Here is a 21,505-nt window from a genome sequence, read left to right on the forward strand (position 1 = left end):
ATCATCATAGGCTCTGCAATGATTTTCCCCTTTCCATTTATAGTGCTGTGTTTTGGGGCTTTATTCTTTTTACTACCCCTTTCATCAACTTGAACCAGGCTTCAATTCTTTCTGGGAGGGCATATGTGGCACATGAGAAATGCTGGTTCTTGTGGATATGAGATCATTCACTGTTTTTGTATGTAATACTGTGGAAAGTGCTGTGACATAAACCTCTTCTTCACGAAATTGATTACTGTTCAAACATTCTTCCCCAACCAATATGGAATTTGCTGTGTTTTTAATGGTATAATTCACATAGGCATACAAACCCTGAATTGAAATAGTGGATGTGCCCTCTACCACATGGTATATTTAAAGAAGTTAAATAATATTAACACGTAATGAGTAGCTTTGAATTTTAAAAATCTATTTGGCAAGGAATTCACAGTTCCTTCCATCTAAAATAACCTAATGATTCTTCCAGAAGTGATCCTGGTTTGATGCTTCTCTCCCCATGGTGACAGAAGTTTGGCACATCATCACACTTATAAAGCCCCCCATTTACCTGTCTACAACCACTGTGCAGGCATGAACATTCTTTCCCTTTGCTCTAGTCCTTTTTCTACACCCTAGTTTCACATAATTTGAGGCTCAAAACATTTATCAGGTAAGATTCTGGATTGAGCTAACAAGATTTCTCCAGAGGTGTCAGAGATTCCTGTACAATCATTGATGCGTCTCTAGAGGGAGTTGTAAGTATGAGGAAGAGAAGAGCTTGTAAATCTTCAAGCTGCTTTTACTCCCACTGTACTAACAACAACTACTACAATCACAACATCCACAACAGCACAGGACGAGCTTCTACAGCTTCCAATGCATCTATCTCAGTAAATCTCCTCTACCTCTATCTCATGCTGCTAGAATTTTTGAGAGTCATGCAAGTACTGCTGTACCCTTTAGTTCATAATTTGAAAAGAAGGAAGCCTCAGTGCAACATAGGCAGTCCTTAAACCAGTCACCCTTTAGTTTCTGGATCATCATTATACACATAAACACAGCATGTATCATAAATATATATATATATGCACATACACACACACACACACACACATATATCCATGAGGCAATACTTACCACAGTCTGTGTTTTCTGTGGTATTATATTTTCCTCTTTTTCTCTTATTCTGGTTTTTTTCATTAAAAAACCTCCAACTAACTTAAGCAAATTAACAAGCAAAAAAAAAACTATTTTAAAAAGTGGACAAAGTATATGACCAAACACTTTTCAAAAAAGCATATAAACGGCCAAAAAGCATATGAAAAAGTGCTCAAAATCACTAATTATTAAAAAAATGCAAATCAAAACCACAGTGAGATACCATCTTACACCAGTTAAAATGGCCATTATTAAAAACTTAAAAATGACAGATGCTAGTGAGTTTATGGAGAAAAGAGAATGCTTATACACTGCTGGTGGGAATATGAATCAGTTCAGCCATTATAAGAAGCAGTTTGGCAATTTTGCAAAGAACTTAAAACAGAAATATCATTTGACCCAGAAATCTCTTTATTGGATATATACTCTAAGGAATATAAATCATTTTACCATAAAGACACATGCATGTGTATGTTCATCACTGAACTATTCCTAATAGCAAAGACATGGAAGCAACCTAAATGCCCATCAGTTGTAGGTTGGATAAAGAAAATGTGGTACATATGCAACATGGAATACTTAATATACAGCTATGAAAAATGAGATCATGTCTTTTGCAACACTGTGGATGGTGCTGGAGGCCATTATCCTAAGCAAACTAACACAAAGATTCAAGTTTATGCTAATCAAGGCTCCTATAGTAGAAGAAGAAAAAAAATTGTTTTAAAGTAATCAGATTTAGCATTGCTAGGTCAGACTTTTATGCTGATGGACCGTGGGAAATAATTCACAATGACAGAAAAGGGGGTAGAATATGGGGGTCCCCAAACAGAGAATAAAATGAATCCCATTAAAACTCAAGCATTAAAGAGACTTATAGCTCTGGACAATGCAGGAACTGTGGATGTCATATGCTTTAAGGAATCACAAAATCATCCTCTTTGTCAATCTGCAGTAAACCTCTTCAGGTTAGACTGGTAATAACATTGGTTTAGGGCCATTACAAAATGCTTTTGAGAACATTTTACTTGCTCATGACTAAGTGTTCTTTTTTACTTAAAAAAAGATCAATTTCATGCTTACAAAAATGTAGTATGTATGTCACAAAGTATCCCTCCCAACTGGAACAATTTCACAGTGTGTTGAAGACCTGATAGCCCCACTCTCTAAGACTTTATTAAGCACTCTCTACAAATAAGGATATTCTCCTACTTATTCCCAATACAGCACTGAAATATATTATTCCATCTAGTTCTCACAACCACTTCGAGTTTTGCCAATAAATGCTCAAAAATGTACTTGGTAACAAAATATCCTTTAGGAAGAAACATTCTCTGCAGGCAAATCTAGGTGCCCTGGTCTGACCTGGGACACTGGGGACACTGCCCCTGTGCTGAGTTACTGAGATAAGCCAGCCACGCAGCTGTATCCAGCCTGCCCCACCCCCTGCCGATTTGCTTGTTCCCAGAGCACCACCCCCTGCCCTAAAGACTTCTTAATAGGCTGGTCACACCTGTGCAGGAGTCAGTCCCAGTCAGGACACAGCATGGACATGAGGGTCCCCGCTCAGCTCCTGGGGCTCCTGCTGCTCTGGCTCCCAGGTAAGGAAGGAGAACACTAGGAATTTTCTTAGCCCACTGTGCTCTGGCACTTCTGGGAAGTTCTCTTATACCATGATTCATGGTGTGGATATTTGTTTTTATGTTTCCAATCTCAGGTGTCAGATTTGACATCCAGATGACCCAGTCTCCATCTTTCCTGTCTGCATCTGTAGGAGACAGAGTCAGTATCATTTGCCGGGCAAGTGAGGGCATTAGCAGTGATTTAGCCTGGTATCTGCAGAAACCAGGGAAATCCCCTAAGTTCTTCCTCTATGATGCAAAAGATTTGCGCCCTGGGGTCTCATCGAGGTTCAGTGGCAGGGGATCTGGGACAGATTTCACTCTCACCATCATCAGCCTGAAGCCTGAAGATTTTGCAACTTATTACTGTAAACAGGACTTCAGTTACCCTCCCACAGGGTTACAAGCCTGAACATAAGCCCCTTAGTGAAACAAATGTATGAAGTTGGGTTGCACAGAGGCTCCGCCTGGTGCCTCCATCTGCTGAAAGCATTTCTCAGATGTATACAAGTTTTTAAGCTTTTGGCACAAGGGATCAGGGAGTCTCCCCTGTTTTCTAACTCTCTTTCTTCATCCTCAGTCCCAGGAGCACAGACATGACAACGTCTCCCTGATTTAGTAATGGATAGCAATTATGATACCTGAGGAATCTGTGTTGTTGCATCAGTCAGGGTTCATACATCAAAATAGAAACCACTCTACAGATTTCAAGAAGGAATTGTTTTAAAACAGGGAATTAGAGTCAAACATCCATACCTGGGGGTGTGGTAAACAGAGAAGCTGATACTAGAAATACGGGACTCTCTGGTGGTCCACCAGAAGCCTGAACGCATCTGCCCCCGAATGTATGGGCTGCTTAAACATGTGGTCCTCTGCCCTGTCTAGGAAGTAGAGATGTTAGGGTGCTGATTCTCTTAGCTGCCTGTAGCATGTCACTCTGTGATTCTCCAGTCCTCACCTCAGCCCATGTGTCTACCTGCAGGTGTCAATGAATATTGAATCATCCTCCTCTGACTCTTAAATATGACATGAGGGCCCATTATTGAGCAACTCTACAAGAAACCATAGCGGGAAAAGGGTTTTTGTGAAATGTGCTTCCAGAAATGATGGTGATAATGAGGAATGGAGAGCTGACAACCAATTAAGGTCAATATTTCCCCAAATCTCAGAATTTTCCAGATTTGGGATGACCCAAGAATATCCTTGCATGTGCTTCCATGTCTTATTAGCAAGTTTGGGATTATTGCAAGAAAACTTCCTATGTCATAAAGTAAACAGAAAAAGGAGAAAATTGTTTAGAATACCTAGCAATTCTTTGCCAAAAATTGAAACACTTTCTTGATAAAACAACCAAGACACCTAATTGTTCACAAAGTATATTTTTTCCTTAATGTGAAAACACTTTGCTAATCAAAATTTGTCCAGCTGCCAACTCAACTGCCTCCTCAGCATCACAATGAGCATGTTATGAATGCAAACTAACAAATGCGTCTTGTACCTATTGTGTTACAATCTGCATTTTAACAAGTGTAGGGGTAATCTACTGAAATTTTCAGGAGCTATGTTCTAGAGGATTTTACCTCAGCTCAAAATGTATATTTTTTACAGAGGCCATTTATATTAAAACCACATGTTAAAGACACACTCAGCTTTAATTCTAATTAGTGCAAAATTTCTTTCAAAGGCATTTTTACGATTGTAAAAGTTAAAAAAAAATATTTTTTATCAATATATCAAATACCTTGATAATTAAATGCAGTAAATGTTTTTAGAAACTTTAGTATTTACCAAAGGGAAAGAACAAATTAAAACTGTGTGTACCTGGGTTAGAGATTATTGTCCTTATAATAATTATTAGACTTAAGCTGAAAAGGCAAATAATGTAAGTCCAATAATTGGATTTAAATTATTTTCCTATTCAGTTTGGTTTGGGGATTGTATTCACTCCTGCTGCTTGCCACAGGCATGTTGTACCTTGGTTAGACCCTGCCTGGGTCCCAGATCAAACCCTATCCAAGTGCTGGTGATAATCTCAGTGCCTTGCAGCAGAACCACCCTGCTAAGCCCTTCCTTGATCAACCAGATGATTGTTATCATGAACAGGAAAATAAATGCTTAGTGTTAATAGCCACTGAGTTTTGAGTGGTTATATATCATATGTACATTTTTTTAATGACACAAATTACCATCATTATACACAAATATTATTTAGTTTCAGTTTCTTCTTAATATTTTTCTAAATGGATTACCAACTATTCATATCTATACCATCAATTTTTATAAAATGAATCTATCTGTATGGTTAGAAATGTAAATATTATATTGGTCAGGTTTTGCCCAGGTGATCAGGTCAGAAAAGGCTGTTAGCTCAGCCTGAGTTTAGAATTTCTGTCCTTGGTCACAGAATTTAATGCCTGTATTCTCCTGTCTCACCAGTCATCTGGAGTCACTGAGATGGTGTTTGGAAAAGGACTGTTAAGAACAAAATAGAAAACTGTGGCCCCATCTCTCTCTTTCTACCCAAAATGTGCCTAGTTGTCTCTCTTGGTGCATGATTGTGAGAGTATAAGGAAGAGAAACAGTTGTGGCAGGAAAAAGACATTGTTCTCAGGATCCCAGTGGGCCTCACATGTCCAGGAATGTTTCCACTCCAACCTTCTTGCCTCCCTTAACATAGCTGATTCCAGTTCCATAGCAAAAAGCTGTCCTCTCCCAACTTAGTGGACTAGGCCAAAATCCTATCCATAAAAAGAGGAGCTCAACCATTTATTTCCTTCGGTGATGTCTCTCAAGGTTTTATTTTATTTTTTTCTTGAGACAGAGTCTCACTCTGTCACCCACGATGGGATGCAATGGCACAATGTCCGCTCACTGCAGCCTCTGCCTCCCAGGTTCAAGTGATTCTCCTACCTCAACCTCCTGAGTAGCTAGGACTTCAGGCACACACTACCATGCCTGGCTATTTTTTGTATATTTAGTAAAGATGGTGTATCACCATGTTGGCCAGGCTGGTCTCAAACTCCTAGCCTCAAGCGATCCATCCTCCTTGGCCTCCCAAATTGCTGGGATTACAGGTGTGAGCTACTGCCCCTGGCCTCTCAAGGTTTCTAAAGTGGAACTCTAATGTTCCTGATAAGAACCTGGTCATCTTGCAAGATTGCTGCAAGATCTGGCATTGCTCCAAAGAACCAAATGAGATCTAGCTGGCTGAAGACGAGATGGTCTCCAGCACTGACCTTTCACTGATTTTTCCTCATTATAATCTCATTGTAATACTAAAATATCCACCAAAGGCAGAGCTTATTCTCCATTTCCTGATCATGTTATATATGTTAGGGCATGACGCTCCACTGCACAAATGCAAAGAAAACTTTGCCTAAACATGCTTGTATGTCATTCCTTTTCCCCCTCAGCTTCCTTAAAATGGTAAGAGCTGGGCACTTCAGGGCATTGCCACTGGGATCTCTTACCCATAGGCTGCTCCCTTGCTTTGCTCATGCCACAAACCTATTAAACCTTGCCTGAGAAAATTTCTGTTGTGGTCTGGTGTTAATTTCTATTTACAAAAGGGGCAAGGGGCCAGGTGCAATGGCTCACTCCTGTAGTCCCTGCACTTCGGGAGACTGAGGCGGTGGGTCACCTGATGTCAGGAGTTCGAAATCAGCCTGACCAACATGGTGAAAGCCTGTCTCTACTAAATATGCAAAATTAGCTGGACGTGGTGGTGAGCACCTGCAATCCCAGCTACTCAGGAGGCTGAGGTAGGAGAATCACTTGAACCCAGGAAGTGAAGGTTGCAGTGAGCTGAGATCTCACCACTGCACTCCAGCCTGGGCAACAGGAGCAAAACTCTATCTCAAAAAATAAATAAATAAATAAATAAATAAATAAATAAATAAATAAATAAATAAATGAAAAAACAAAATTGGGATCAAGAACTTGGGGTCCCAGCAGCAGCAAAAATTGCATCAGGTGGGAATGAAGAGCTGATTAGAATTTTCTTCCAAAAATGCCTTTTGCTTGATGCTTAGTGATTTTTACCAAGGGTCCTGAAGCTGCCTCAAAAAGTAACACTAAATTAACTCCAGCACTGCAGGTGCAAAGGTGACCACAGCTGCATGGATAAGCAATTGCCGTGAAGACAGATGATGATGTGATCCAGGAAGGCAGGGGACAATTCCTTGGCTGATTCTCTAATCTCCACACCACTCATTCTACACAACACATCTATCAAACTAGACTCAATTTCTCTTCTCCTTAATGGTTGTGAAAAACTCTGTTCACACTCCAGAACTTCGTTTCCTATAAATCTGCTTCTTTCCTTTAAGCAGTTAAACTCTTTTGCCCTCTGGACATTTCTCTTGGTCTGAAGGAAACAATTTTATTAATGCTACACCAAGTTCTACCGGCATCTTCATCCATTCTGGAATTAGAGCTTCATGTACAGCCAGGCAAGATCCATGCAACAGTCCAGACATTGTCTTGGCAGGCCCTGAAGTCAAACCCTTGGGGTTGGGGACAGAGCTTACTGCTTACAGACTGTGTGACATTAGTAAAGTGACTTAACCTCCCTTTACCTCAGTTTCTATACCTGCGTTGCTATGACAATAGTAGGTTCTACCTCACAGGTCTGTTTACTATTTAAACAATGTAAAACATTTAGAATATTATCCAACAGATAATATATGCTGCTATTAATTTCAGTATACTTATTGCTATAATACTTAGCACTGTAATAGTCATCATTATCATAACTGGCCTAACTTAGCAGAAACTTATTGGAAATAGTGTTAAATCCAAGTTCATTACATCCCCAGATTTTTCCACTATCCAATTGACAACACTTTAAATCCCAAGGATTCTGTCTTGATCTATGCTAAATTGCTCAGATCTTCAATCACGCCCATGCCTATCTGTCCAATCCATTTCTTCTCACCATCCATTATCACAACCTATTATCCTATGATATGTTCAATTGTCATATTGCTGTCCTGCTTTCTTGTGTAAGTCTTATTCTATCTTTTAAATCTTTTCTCTATTTCTCTAATACTTGTGCCATAACTCACAACCTAATCTTAGTTTCTTTGACATGCTTCTATGATAATGATGTAGATTATTTGATGTTGTTTATGTTTTACTTGCTGGATTCCTATGGAAACAAATTCCTTTTAGCTCAGGCCCTTCTGAAACCTCAGAGATAGAAGGTGAAAAAAAGCTAAGTGAACATGTATGAAGAAGAGTGATTTGGGAAACTGAAGTGTCACTTCACCTTTTTCTAAAGTCATCTATTTTCTCTAGCCAGAGTTTTCAAGTTGTATTTGATTTTTTGTTTTTTAGATAAGCCATGTGTGACTTTGTCCAACACTTTTCATCTAAAGCCTTTTTTTCTCCAAAAGCCCATGTCAGATTAACTATATCCAGTAAAGTCTGGTAGGCCTTTCTCTGATGTTCTCCCTGTATATACCCAAAAGTCCACACATGAGACCCCACTAGATTTAACAGCCTTGGCCTGGCAGAACCAGCAGGACAACGGAGGGGATCCAAGTGCCCCCCTGAGTAACCAGACGTGACAGCAGATAAAGCTGAGTGAAAGCACATCCTAATCCTTCCTGCCTTCCCTACATTTTTTGGTCAATTGAACCCATTCAGTATAACAACTTTATATTTAAGACTGGTTCATGCCAAACCAAAACTAACACCTTTTCTGGATTTTATTTTGATTAAATAGTTCCTGGTGTACATGTACCTGGGTTAGTTTAGGTGTATAAAGACTGTTTCTCTTTCTTTTCCCAGCTTCACACTTCCACTTTCTCTTTGCACCTGTCTCTCTCCAGGAAAGGGGTGGAATGACCCCTTTTTATACCACTGTTGCAGAGAGTAGCCAGGTAAAAATGTTGACGTTCTCAGCTTTCAGCTACTAAATAGATGTTGTTAAATCTACTTAAAAACAAAAGTCCTGTGTGAAATGTCTGATCAGTCAGACACAGCAAGATGAAGTAAAAGGAGAGATTTCTGAATTCTCAATCTGAGTTTTAAAAATGAAGAAACAAGTCTGGAAGAATTTAGAAAGTATACATTTGTATGCCATATTCAATAGAATTTTGAAAAATATAAGATAATATAAGACAACTTTTTGCCTAATAGAAATGAGAATAGTAGGATTTGGGGCAGCAGCAGTGAAAGCAAGCAGTGAAAGCAGATGTCAGCTTTTGGTGCAAACCAAGCTCTGTTGCTCATGTTTGTTGGGGTTCCTATGACACTGGGGTTTGGGTTTAGCTACAAACCCAGATAGAAACTAATAAGTATCTCTTAGAAAGAATCAAGTGTTGAATAGACTCCTGCCTGAACTTCAAGGCTATGCCCTGATGTCGCTGCAAGCTCATGGGGTAACTTGTGCATCACACAGGGCTTTAGGACTTTAGTGACTCAAGGGTTAGGGAAATTACTGTGAAATCATGTCACACCTTCCTAGTCAACCCGGAAGGACACAGATGAGCTTCCAAATGTTGATTTTCCCATATCATATATCTGGGGATGATATGAGAAAAAATGATGATTTGGGAGGCACCAGAATTTCATATCCAGACAAACAAACCTTCATAAGTGAAGAAGAAATAAAATTCTTTACAGACAAGCAAATGCTGAGCTATTTTGTTACCACCAGGCCTGCCTTACAAGAGCTCCTGATGGAAGTGCTAAATATGGAAAGGAAAAACCGGTACCAGCCACTGCAAAAGCATACCAAAAAGACCAATGACACTACGAAAAAACTGTATCAACTAATGTGCAAAATAATCAACTACCATCATGATGACAGGATCAAATCCACACATAACAATATTAACCATAAATGTAAATGGGCTAAGTGCCCCAATTAAAAGACACAGACTGGCAAACTGGATAAAGAGTCAAGACCTATTGGTGTGCTATATTCAGGAGACCCATCTCACATGCAAAGACATACATAGGCTCAAAATAAAGGGATGGAGGAATACTTACCAAGGAGATTTAAAGAAAAAAAAGCAAGGGTTGCAACCCTAGTCTCTGATAAAACAGACTTTAAACCAACAAAAATAAAAAAACAAAGAAGAGTTTTACTTAATGGTAAAGGTATCAATGCAGCAAGAAGAACTAACTATCCCAAATATATATGCCCCCAACACGGGGGCACCCAGATTCAAAAAGCAAGTTCTTAGAGACGTACAAAGAGACTTAGACCTCCACACAATAATAGTGGAAGACTTTAACACCCCACTGTCAAAATTAGACAGATCAATGAGACAGAAAATTAACAATGATATTCAGGACTTGAACTCAGCTCTGGACTAAGTGGACCTAATACATATACACAGAACTCTTCACCCTAAATCAACAGAATATACATTCTTCTCAGCACCACATAGCCCTTATTCTAAAATTGACCACATAATTGGAAGTAAAACACTCCTCAGTAAATGCAAAAAAATAACAATCATAACAGTCTCTCAGACCACAGTGCAATCAAATCAGAACTCAGGATTAAGAAACTCACTCAAAACCACACCACTACATGGAAACTGAACAACCTCTCCTGAATGACTACTTGATAAATAATGAAATTAAGGCAGAAATAAATAAGTTCTTCGAAACCAATGAGAACAAAGACATAATGTATCAGAATCTCTGGGACACAGCTAAAGTAGTGTTAAGAGAGAAATTTATAGCACTAAATGCCCACATCAGAAAGTGGGAAAGTGATCAGTGATAGACTGGATAAAGAAAATGTGGCACATATATACCATGGAATACTATGCAGCCATAGAAAAGAATGAGTTCATGTTCTTTTCAGGGACATGGATGAAGCTGGAAACCATCATTTTCAGCAAACTAACACAGGAACAGAAAACCAAACACTGCATGTTCTCACTCATAAATGGGAGTTGAACAATGAGAATACATGGACACAGGGAGGGGAACATCACACACCGGGGCCTGTCAGGAGGAGGGAGGCAAAGAAAGGGAGAGTATTAGGACAAATACCTAATGCATGTGGGGCTTAAAACCTAGATGACAGGTTGATGGGTGCAGCAGCAAGCCACCATAGCCCACGTATACCTATGTAACAAACCTGCATCTTCTGCACATGTACCCTAGAACTTAAAGTATAATAATAATAAATAAAAAAAGGAATGCCAACTTTGTGATATCAGAAAAATGCATATCAAGAACATAACAATGTGTATCAAATGAATATGAATAAATGCACAAGACATGATCACACCTATGTGGAAAGTGAAGGGTAAAAACTGAACAAATGATAGTCAGAGCTTGCAATGCTTGATACTAACTGATTTTTATATTCCAGTAATAAATATATAGAACCATATGCTTTATATATGCCACATTTAAAGGAATGCTCTAATAATATTTGGATCCAAGACAGAATCAAGTTTGATGTTACATAATGATAGAAATAATTAAAGTTTTATTTAACAAACAAAACAATTCCATATTATATTTATATTTGGAGACTCATAACAATTGCCCTCATTCTGCAAACGTTTCTAGAGGTGGCAGGCCAGTGGTGCTCACAGCAGGGTCTAGCATGCAGTATCTGTTCTATTGTTCATGAAAATATTCTCACATAGTCTAGCAGTGGGCGGCAGCAATTGGGTATTGACATTATTTCCCTGAGTCTTATTTAGCAGACTCCTTAATAATTCATTTTTCCACTATTAAATATAAATTTTGAGGATATTTAGAGATAATTGGCTTATGATCATTGCAATTAAGTAACCTTGAAGACATGTTAGAAATCACAAAAATTGGGATATTTTGCAAATGTTATACTTCACCAACAGGAGCTGGGTTATCCTAAAACATCTCTTATAAAGTATGCCTCCCCAGATGTTCCCAGGGGTGACAGGACTAGTCACTGCCAGTAGATGCAGGACAGATTTCACACTCAGTACAAGTACCTGATATTTGAGGAAACTAAAGATGCCAGAACACCGTAGCAGAACCCTCTCCCCAGTGAGTCACAGAACTGTATAATCTACCTCCACAGAGAACAGGCAGAACCTAGACTTGCTTCTAACCCATACGGTATGGCAGAGGTTGTGAGATGTCTTTCCAATCATTGTATTGTATTCTATAAGCCTCTGTCATAGCAGACTGGAAAGAGACACTCTCTGAAACCTTCTGCTGGCCTTGAACAAGCAAACAGCCATGTGGGCATTGCCTGTGTGAGCATCACATGGCAGGGAATTGTCCACAGCCTCTAGGACCTGAGAGCAGCCTTGAACCAAGAGCCAGTTAGAAATTGAAGCCTTAAGAAATAGAGGTGCTAAGGAATGAGCTCTGCAACTACCTGAAAGAGCTCTAAAGTATCTGTGTTCTCAGGGGAGTCTCAGGTGAGAATGAAGCCCAGTCTACACTGTGGCACAGTCTTGTGAAATCCAGTGGGCAGGACCCAACAAAGCCATGTGCCGACTGCTGACTCAGAAATTGAGAGATGATAAATGGGTGTAGTCTTAAGCTGATAAATTTGTGGTAATTTGTTACCTGGACACAACAAACTTAACACACATTTTAAGAAAAAATAATAGACCTAAGAGCAGCCATGTCACTGACATTGACTGTAGATGGGCACAGGCTTATTCTCATTGTGACCTTAGGGTTTCCAGACACTGCGAGAGAGAGGAAAGTTTCGATGTGCAAGCCCTTTCCAAGACTCCACTTGTGTCAAATCTGCTATTATCCTATTAGCTAGAGCAAGACACATGGGCAACACCGGAGTCCATTTAGAATGAGGCCGACCAAAGGATGAGTACAGGGAAGGGATTTATTGCAGCCAATTGTTCAAGTAGTTTATCCACAAATTTTTTGTGATTATTTGCTGAGAAATACCCTGAAAAAAGGGAAACCTCTTTAAAATGTTTAAAATTTTTAGGTTGTAGCTTCATTCATTGTAGCGTTCTGCTGAACATCCAAGTATAAATAACTGAGAACTCCTTCAAACTATTATTTCTGTGATGGTTTATCTTCCCCATACCTTTATCGGTAGTTTTGGTCCTGCAATGTGCTGGCCAAGTTTACTCTGCAGAGCTGACCATTTACAAAATGTGGCTGACACATCATCGCACCTTGAATGTGGACCTTAACTAGTGGTGATCTATGAGAATCTGTTTCTGCAAAAGAATTTACTTGTCACCCCTTTGAGCTTTATCCTATGTGAATCCACACACTTCTGTATTGGTCCATGGCTAATCCATATCTTGTCTCTATTAACTCACTCTTGCCATAAGTGACTAAGATCACCTAACACAGAAATAATAAATATATCCAGTTCTGAACATTCAAATTAGTTTAAAAAACATGGGGACATTATAGAAAGAAATTATATAACTATTTTAAGTATAAAGAAAATGAAGTTTTTGTATTTTGGAACGAAACTGTGTGAAAGCTGTGTATGCAGGTTTCAGCACGAGGGTGGGCCCCTGCCTTTCCTGTGACTGAGCATATTGCCTTTCTCACACCTGCAGGCATCCAGGGAAGTGACTGGATGGGCTGAGCTGAGATGCACTGTTCAGCCACCCTGGGGAGACCTTGATTATATAAGATGCATTTCAGAGGATAACAATAACTGCTGACAGCAATAAATGACAGCAGTTCAGCTTAGTCATTACCAACGGTCTGTGTGGAATTTCTCCCAAACAACCCACAATGAATAGACTTGAACCCCCGAGTTGATCTGGGAACAAACCTAATAGAGGTTGGAGAACAGGACCCATCTCCCTGACCCATGTAAACTGATACCAAGTGTTGTCCAACCTGTACATCGAACCAGCTTCTAGATAAGTTAAAGAAGTCACATCAGACCCTCCAGTCACAACTGAACCAGAGGCTACAGCCAGCCCAATATGGAAGAACCACAGAGCTGACCCTCAGAATTATAAGGAGCAATACAGTCAGCCCTCTGTCCATGGGATCTGCATCTATGGATTCAACTAAACCTGGATCAAAAATATTTAGAAAAAAAATCCACAAAATTCCAAAAAGCAAAACTTGACTTTGCCATGTGCTGAGTACCACTTGGATGAATCCACACAAGTTAAGTCATGTATTAGTATTATAAGTAGGCTAGAGATGGTGTGAAGTGTACAGGAGGATATGTGTATGTTATATACAAATATTGCTTATTTTACATAAAGGTTTTGAGTCTCCAAAAATTGGACTGTCTGCAGGGTGTCCTGGAACCTATTTCCCATGCATACTGAGGGAAGACTGTACATGCTCATTTTATGGCATTGTGTTTGGAGCTGGTTTGTTTTGCAAGAAGAGCTAACTAATACAACCTGTTTTTGTGAACAGGAGGCAATAGAGTTAAGTGATAGGGTAGTCACATTTATTGCAATTTTTTGTGATTGCAAAGCCTATTTGCTTGTTTTTTAAGGCAGATAAGAATCCTCATACCTGATTATCATGGACTTTGGATGTCTTTCTTATCTCCCTGGGAAATGCAAAATGCAGCTGAGAAAACAATTCCTTTCTTCAATTTCCTCTCATTCTTTCTGACTATGAAGAGCAGCACACTGCTGTTCATACTTCTCATTACTCAGAATAATCCATGTTGTACATTCAGTGGGTTGCTTTCAATGTGTATAGGTCACAAGTGTTGATTATGTCTTTGAGAGTTTCTTACTCATTAAATTTTCATTCATGCATTCATTCAGTAAAGTATAAATTGAGCAATTATGCTGGACCAGGAATGTGTGTAGGCTGCATCCCTGAGAAAGTCAGTGTCTGACTCTCATTTACCTATATCTTTTCTGGTGAAAAAAAAAAAGGCCATGTTTAATTAAACATAAATCAACAGGAAGATTCTAGAAAAGGATAAGGATCATAAAGGAAAAAAAAATGGCAAGGGAAGAGGAAGTGGTTAATAAGGAAATGGAGTCAGTTAGTTGGGGAGGCAGAGGCTGCTTCCTCTGAGGAGGTGACTGGCCTGGATGAGGAGAAGAACTGACCTGAAGAGAAGTTTCTGAAGGGCATCGAGGTTCATGACAATCAAGGCTCTTAGGAGGAACACAGTATGAACACGGGAAGGACATAGAAAGTCACTATGAGGAGAGTGACTTAACCAAGTGAAAAAAGAGAAAGTCTGAGAGGGGGCAGGTCAGAGCTGTTTTCTCCCAGTATCTTAAAGATCACCACATATGACTGATGTGAAATGAAGGACGCCTTCATTTTCTGTTTGAGGAGCAAATGCTTTCTAAGTACAGCAGGACATTCTGTGAATTTTTTAAAGCAAAGTACCCCCATGGTCATATTTATTTTTTAGCAGAGTAATGACACCAGTTGGGCTGTGAGAAGGAGAAGAGATACTCATCTGGGCAAAGTGAACCCTGGCATAAACTAGTCTGGGGGCAGTGAAGATTATTGGAGACATAAGCAGATGATATCATATTTTTAAATTAATGTAATTTATACTCCTTTATGTGAGAAGAGTCAGATTAGGAGTGACCTGGCAGCTTTGGACTTAATCTATTAGATAGATTCTGATTTACTGATGTTAAAGGTATTAGCAGCCAAGAAAATCAGGATAAAATAAAAGGAGTTTGTTATTTTTGTTCAATTCTAGATTGAGATGCTAATAAACATGCAGATTAAGTGGCCAGGTTTGCAAGTGAGTGGAGTTTGAGCTCAGAGGAAAGAAAATACACATAGGTATTCAGCAGCGCTTACAGGGTAATTTATGTATTAAAGCCATATGTATGCATATGCACCTGCACATATTTATGCGTGTGTATGCATGTATATTAACATATGCATAGAAGTGTTTTTCAAAAAATAAAAGGCATAAAATCAATAATCACAGCTCCCACCTTATGAAACTACATAAAGAGGAGCAATTTAAATCTGAAGTAGAACGTGAGCAAAATATATAATAAATATTAGGGCAGAAACCAATAAAACTGCAAACAGAAAAAGCAACACTAAACACCAAGCAAATCAAAGGCTGATTCTTTGGAAAGAACAGTGTTGTATAATTTCCATATATTTGAAGAATTCGGGGTTATACTTTCAATATTGATTTCTAGTTTGATCCTTCTGTGGTAAGAGAACACACTTACTGTGATTTTAATTATTGCAATTGTGTTGAAATGTTATGTGGGCAGAATATGTCCTATCTTGGTATATGTTCTGTGGGCACTTGGAAGAAAGAAATGTGAACTTCTATTGTTATGGGTTGGAGTGTTCTATAAATGCCAGTTAGATCCCATGGGTTGATGATATTGTTGAGTTCTTCTCTATCCTGGCCGATTTTCTGTCGAGTTGTCCTATCAAAGATTAAGAAGGGGTTTTGAAATCTCCAAGTGTAATTGTTCTGTTAGTTTCTGCCACATGCACTGTATTGCTCTGTTGCTTGGTGTCTACGCACTTAGAACTGCTCTGTCTTCTTTCCAAAATGAGTTTCTTCATTATGTAATGTAACTTTCTATCCCTGGTAAAATTCTTTGGCTCTATAGTCTACTTTGTCTGTTAATAGTATTTGCTAATGATTCTTTCTTTTGATTAATGTTTGCATAGTATACCATTTTCCTTCCTAATATATTCAATCTACTTATACTGCTATATTTGATGTGAGTGTCTTATAGACAATATACAGTTGGAACATTTCTTTTTGATTAACCAACTGTTGTCTTTTTAAAAATTTCATAATTTACGTATTTAATATATCAATAATTATTGATATATTAAGATTTAAGTCTGCACTCTACTTTTTTGCTGTATCTTTTTTTGCTTCTCTGTTTTCTTTTTGCTGCCTTCCTTTGGGTTACTTGAACATTTTTACAATTTCCTTTTAATTTTACCTAATTTTGGGGTATCTCTTTTTATAGTGATTTTTAAATTGGTTGTCATGGTATATTGCCTTTATATGCATAGCTTCTCATAGTACATTGGTGTCAATATATTACCATTTAAAATAAGTATAGACTTTTACCTTCTTTTATATCATTTTTCCTCCCCCATTGTAAATAGGTGGTTTTTTAAAAGTAATTTCTCTGCAAATATTGGGAACAAAACTGTGTTACAACTTTGATACAAATATCACATATGATTTAGAAATGCATTATATTCATCTCTCTTCTCATTTTCGTAGCCTTTTGTCCCTAAATTATTTAATATCCCCTCTTGATCTTTAGTTTTACCTTTCTAGGAATCATTTTGGCTATGCTTAAAGTGGATCTGCTAGCAGCCAATACTCTTAGTTTTTCTACAGCTGAGGACTTCTCAATTTGACCTTCATTTCTAAATAATACTTTTACTGGAAATAGAATTTTAGGGTAGCAGATCTTTAAATACTAGAAGATGTGTCATAATTGACACCAGAAGACAAGGTAAAAATATTTCCAAGAACAGAGGACAAGCATGCACTTGGTGAGGTGAAAGACAGCTCTTCCTCGTGCATTAGTTTCCAACGCTGCTGTTTAAATCGCCACGGTCTTATTGGCTTCACACAACATAAATGTATTACCCTGTAGTTCTGGGGGTCAGAAGTCTCACTGAGCTAATGTTAAGGTGTCAGTAGGGCTGTAATTCTTCTAGAGGCTCCAGAGGAGAGAACTGGATCCTCTGCTTCTTATCTTCCAGGTGCTCCCACATTTCTGGTTCCATGGCCCCTTCCTTCTTCAAACCACATCCCTCACCAATGTCCCAGCTCCTCTCTGACTGCAAGCCTCCTCCTCTATTTTAAGGACCTTGGGGATTATATTTATTTAATCTGGATAACCAGGTTGCTTATTCTCAAAGTCCTTAACTTCCATCTGTCAAGTTCTTTTTTCACTATGTAAGGAAGAATCCTCATGATAAGGCTCCGATGACTGGAGGAACACCAGGGTTCTTGGTCTCACGCCAGTTTGGATAAAATGACACAAACATGCGTGGAGTGGTTTTCAGGAGAGAAAAGTTTAATACACAAGTACGAAGGAAGATGAAAATAGCTTCCCCATACAGAGACAGAGGGACAGGGGATTCGAACAAAGGGAAAACCCCATGTGCTGCGGAAAAGTGGCTCCTTATATAAGGAGGCTGGAGAAGGTGGTGTCTGATTTGCATAGGGCTCAGGGGATTGGTATGACCAGGCATGTCATTCAGGTAGCCTGCAGAAAAAACTGGCCCTCCCACCCTAGCCTTTTAATATGCAATTGCAGGGCACCATAATGTTCTACACACATGGGGATATATGGGGACAGCCATGTTGCCAGGCCTATGTGGGGACAAGGAAGAAGATGGTGGGAATCGCCATGTTTGGGTGAACCCAGTTTCTAATGGCGGGCATTTACATATGAAAGCTTGCCAGCCTGGATCTAAGAGCCAGTGTTTTCCTGCTAGACAAGAAATCTTTCTAGAGCTGCTTTAAACATAACAAAACCTTCACAAGCACCCCTTTTCCTCTCTATCTGCCTACAATAATTTCTTAATAACTCCTATAACACTTGGGTTCCGGAGATGAGGACATGGACATCTCTTGGGGTGGGGACATTATTCATCCCACCAACAATAAACATATTCCCCAAAATTGTCCTTCTCTAAAGTAAAATTTAAAAAATCACAAAGTATTTTTATGAATCAAGAGAGCTGGACAAAATCTTAGACTCAGGTTCCTGTAACTTGTGAGTTTTATCTGTTGGAGTGTGCTCATTCCACTGTTGCTAATGTAGATTTATTGATGTGTAGATAATTTTAGAGGATTTTTAAATTTTGTGACCCAGTGTAAACAAAACAGTATCTGAGAAAGGTCTCAATCAAGTTATAGATTTATTTTGCCAAAGATAAGGCTTATGGCCTGTGACACAACATTAGGAGGCTCCGCAAACACGTGCCCAAGGTGGTTGGATTACACATTGGTTTTATACGCCTTAGGGAGACACAGAAATTCAGGCAAAGACATAAATCAATACATATCAGATATACATAAGTTTGTCTTGGAAAGGTGGGATATTTTGAAGCAGGGGCTTCCAGGTCATAGGTGGATTCAAAGCTTTCCTGATGGGCCACTAGTTGAAAGAGTTAAACTCTGCCTAAGGAGTTGAATTCATCATAAAGAAATGCTTGAGTTTAGATAATGGGGTGTGGAAGCCAAGATTCTTGTCACATAGATGAATCCTGTGGGTAGCAGATAAAGTAGATGGTGAATGTTGCTTATCAGACCTTTAAAAAAAGTCAGACTCTTTGGAAAAGACATAGTAATGGGAGGAGTTTCTCTGCAGAATGCAAATTTCCCCCCACAACAGGCAGCTTTGCAGGGCCACTGCAGAATATGTCAAAGAAATATTTTTAGGATAAAATATTTAGATTTTCTTTAGGGGCTATTATCTGTCATGTTGGAGTATGGTATCTTATTGCTATAAAGCATCTGTTTTGTCAGTCCAAAGATCTCTGTAGTAGTGATAATGCTGGTCAGTTGTGTCTGAACTCCAAAGGGAGGAGAGCACAATGAGGCACATCTAAACCCACCTGCCAGTCATGGCCTAACCTAGTTTTTCAGATTTCTTTGAAGTTCTCTCTGCCAAAAGAGGAGTCCATTCACCTGGTTGGTGGCCTACAACTTAATTTTTGGTTTTAACACACAGAAAAAAAATCATGGCATAAATCCAATCTAAAATAAATTGGTAAAGAAAAATTAAGTGCTTCCTGAATATTCCAAATGTCAAAGAAAATGAAATGATAAGAATTCAGATGAGAAATACCCCTCATACAAAAGAATAATGATTTTTTTTTAACTGTCTTAGTTTGGGTCCACCAGCAATGAGGATTCCTGTTTAGGCAGCAAATTTACACTGGGAGGAAAGGAGGAAAGTGAGGGAGGGAACAGAAGATGAATGGTAAAAGACACATCAACAACCCACCTGACTCAGGATAACTGAAGGCCAACCACATGTGAAAACATAGACTAAATTCCTCTGGGCTATTCCACCTGAGAGATGAGGAAGCTGGGGTATGTATACACCTCATCATGTCCTCACTGATTGTGAGCTGTCTCTCCTGTTCTCTTTCAAGCTGCTATAACAGATTCCTTGTCACTGTGTAATTCATAAATAACAGAAATGTATTTCCTCACACTTCTGGAGAATAGGAAATTTAAGATCAAGGCATAGGCAGGATAAGGTCTGCTTTCTCTGCTTTCAAGATGATGCCTGGAGGGTTGAGTCCTTCAAAGCCAGGAAGGCCATCTCTTATCATGACAGACAAGCAGAAGAGAGAGAGAGAGAGATCCCAGTCCCATAATCCCTGTTTATATTGGCATTAATGTATTCCACTAGAGGGCACCACACCCATGATCTAAACACACCCCAATAGGCCCCACCTGGCAATACCGTTACACTGAGAATTAACTTCACAACAGATTGATTCTAGAGGACACAGTCAAACCATAACAGTTTCATAAGAGATACACATTCCAGGCCATTTGACCAGCAATGCATGAAGGCAGAGCTCTCTGCCCAAGACCGTAAAGGACATAAGACATATATATGGTCATTGGAAGTGAGCAGAGGTACAGCAAAGGGGAAAGCCCTACACTAGAGATGGGGACTGCTACATTCATCATGGTACAGTTAACCCTTGAATAAATTGGGTTTGAAATTTGCAGACCCACCTATATTTTCTTCTGTGTGTGTCACCTGTGAGCAAGCTCTTAGTAAGTTGTAAACATATTTTCTAATTTTTATGGTTTTCTCAATAACATTTTTTCTTTAGCATACTTTATTGGAAGAATAGAGTATATAATATAAATAACTTTTAAAAACTGTTAATCAACTGTTTATTTTATCACTGAGTCTTCCAGTCAAAAGTAAGCTATTAGTTCTTAGTTAGGAAAGCAAAAGTTCTACACAGGTTTTCAACTGCACCAGTGGTCAGTGCCCCAACCTCCACGTTGTTCAGGGGTCAACTGCTCTTTCAATCTGTAGCTGCATCTCTCTGGAACAGGATTTTGGCATGTGGGTTGCAAGTAAAAGAATCCAGAAAATAATATCCCAAAGTATGCTGCATTGGTATGATGATTATATAAAACCAAAGGCATTGAGAAAGCAGCAAATGCACAAAAAGACTTCTCCTAAATATCCTTTATCTGACTAAAAGCAGATTCACCAGAAGGAAACCAATTGTCAAGAAGATTCTTCCTGAGAATTTTTATATCAAGGAAGATTAACACAAAACAGGAATTAAAAATAGAAGAGACTGGAAGTTGATACTTTATCCAGGCAGGCTGTTACCTGTTCTTTTGAGGATGCACTTCTATTCTCATCTATTTTCTCTAGGTTGCCTACACTTCCCAATTCTATAGAAAGGAAATATAAACACCTGAATCTCATTGAGTTATCTGGGTAATCACCCTGCTGTGATATTCCACTGCACTTTAAGTGAATTTTGTTTGCCTTTTCTCTTATTAATCTTTCTTCTGTCAGTTTATTTTCAGCAAACATTTAGAGGATAAATGGAACTTTCTTCCTTTCTCCCAATATAAGCAAGTTCCCTTAAAATTCAGATGGCTTGCAAAGCAGCAGGAAGGTTTCTGCATGGGCTACAGCACTGTGATTTTGCTCCCCTAGTCAGGCATCAGTAAAATTTTGTGGAGCCCTAGGCTGTAGCCCACTGATGCTGATGTAGTTGGATCCACTTCCCCTGCTACTGAGCCAGGCTGGGACATTTTTGGCCCATTAGAGATGTGAGATACAATGAGTGCAAATCGTGTCCAC

General features: G+C 39.0%; 1 protein-coding gene and 1 gene segment (V, D, J or C); both read left to right on the top strand.

The window, feature by feature from the left end:
- The window catches only part of LOC100967682 (uncharacterized), a 292,562-nt gene that overhangs the window by 87,211 nt on the left and 183,846 nt on the right, over positions 1-21,505 (top strand). The window lies entirely within an intron of this gene.
- On the top strand, positions 2,684-3,499 carry LOC134728664 (probable non-functional immunoglobulin kappa variable 1D-42). The segment is given in 3 exon segments: positions 2,684-2,738; positions 2,855-3,158; positions 3,427-3,499. Coding segments are annotated over 3 exon segments (432 nt in total).

The sequence above is a fragment of the Pan paniscus genome, chromosome 12 (genome assembly GCF_029289425.2).
Source record: "Pan paniscus chromosome 12, NHGRI_mPanPan1-v2.0_pri, whole genome shotgun sequence".
NCBI lineage: Eukaryota > Metazoa > Chordata > Mammalia > Primates > Hominidae > Pan > Pan paniscus.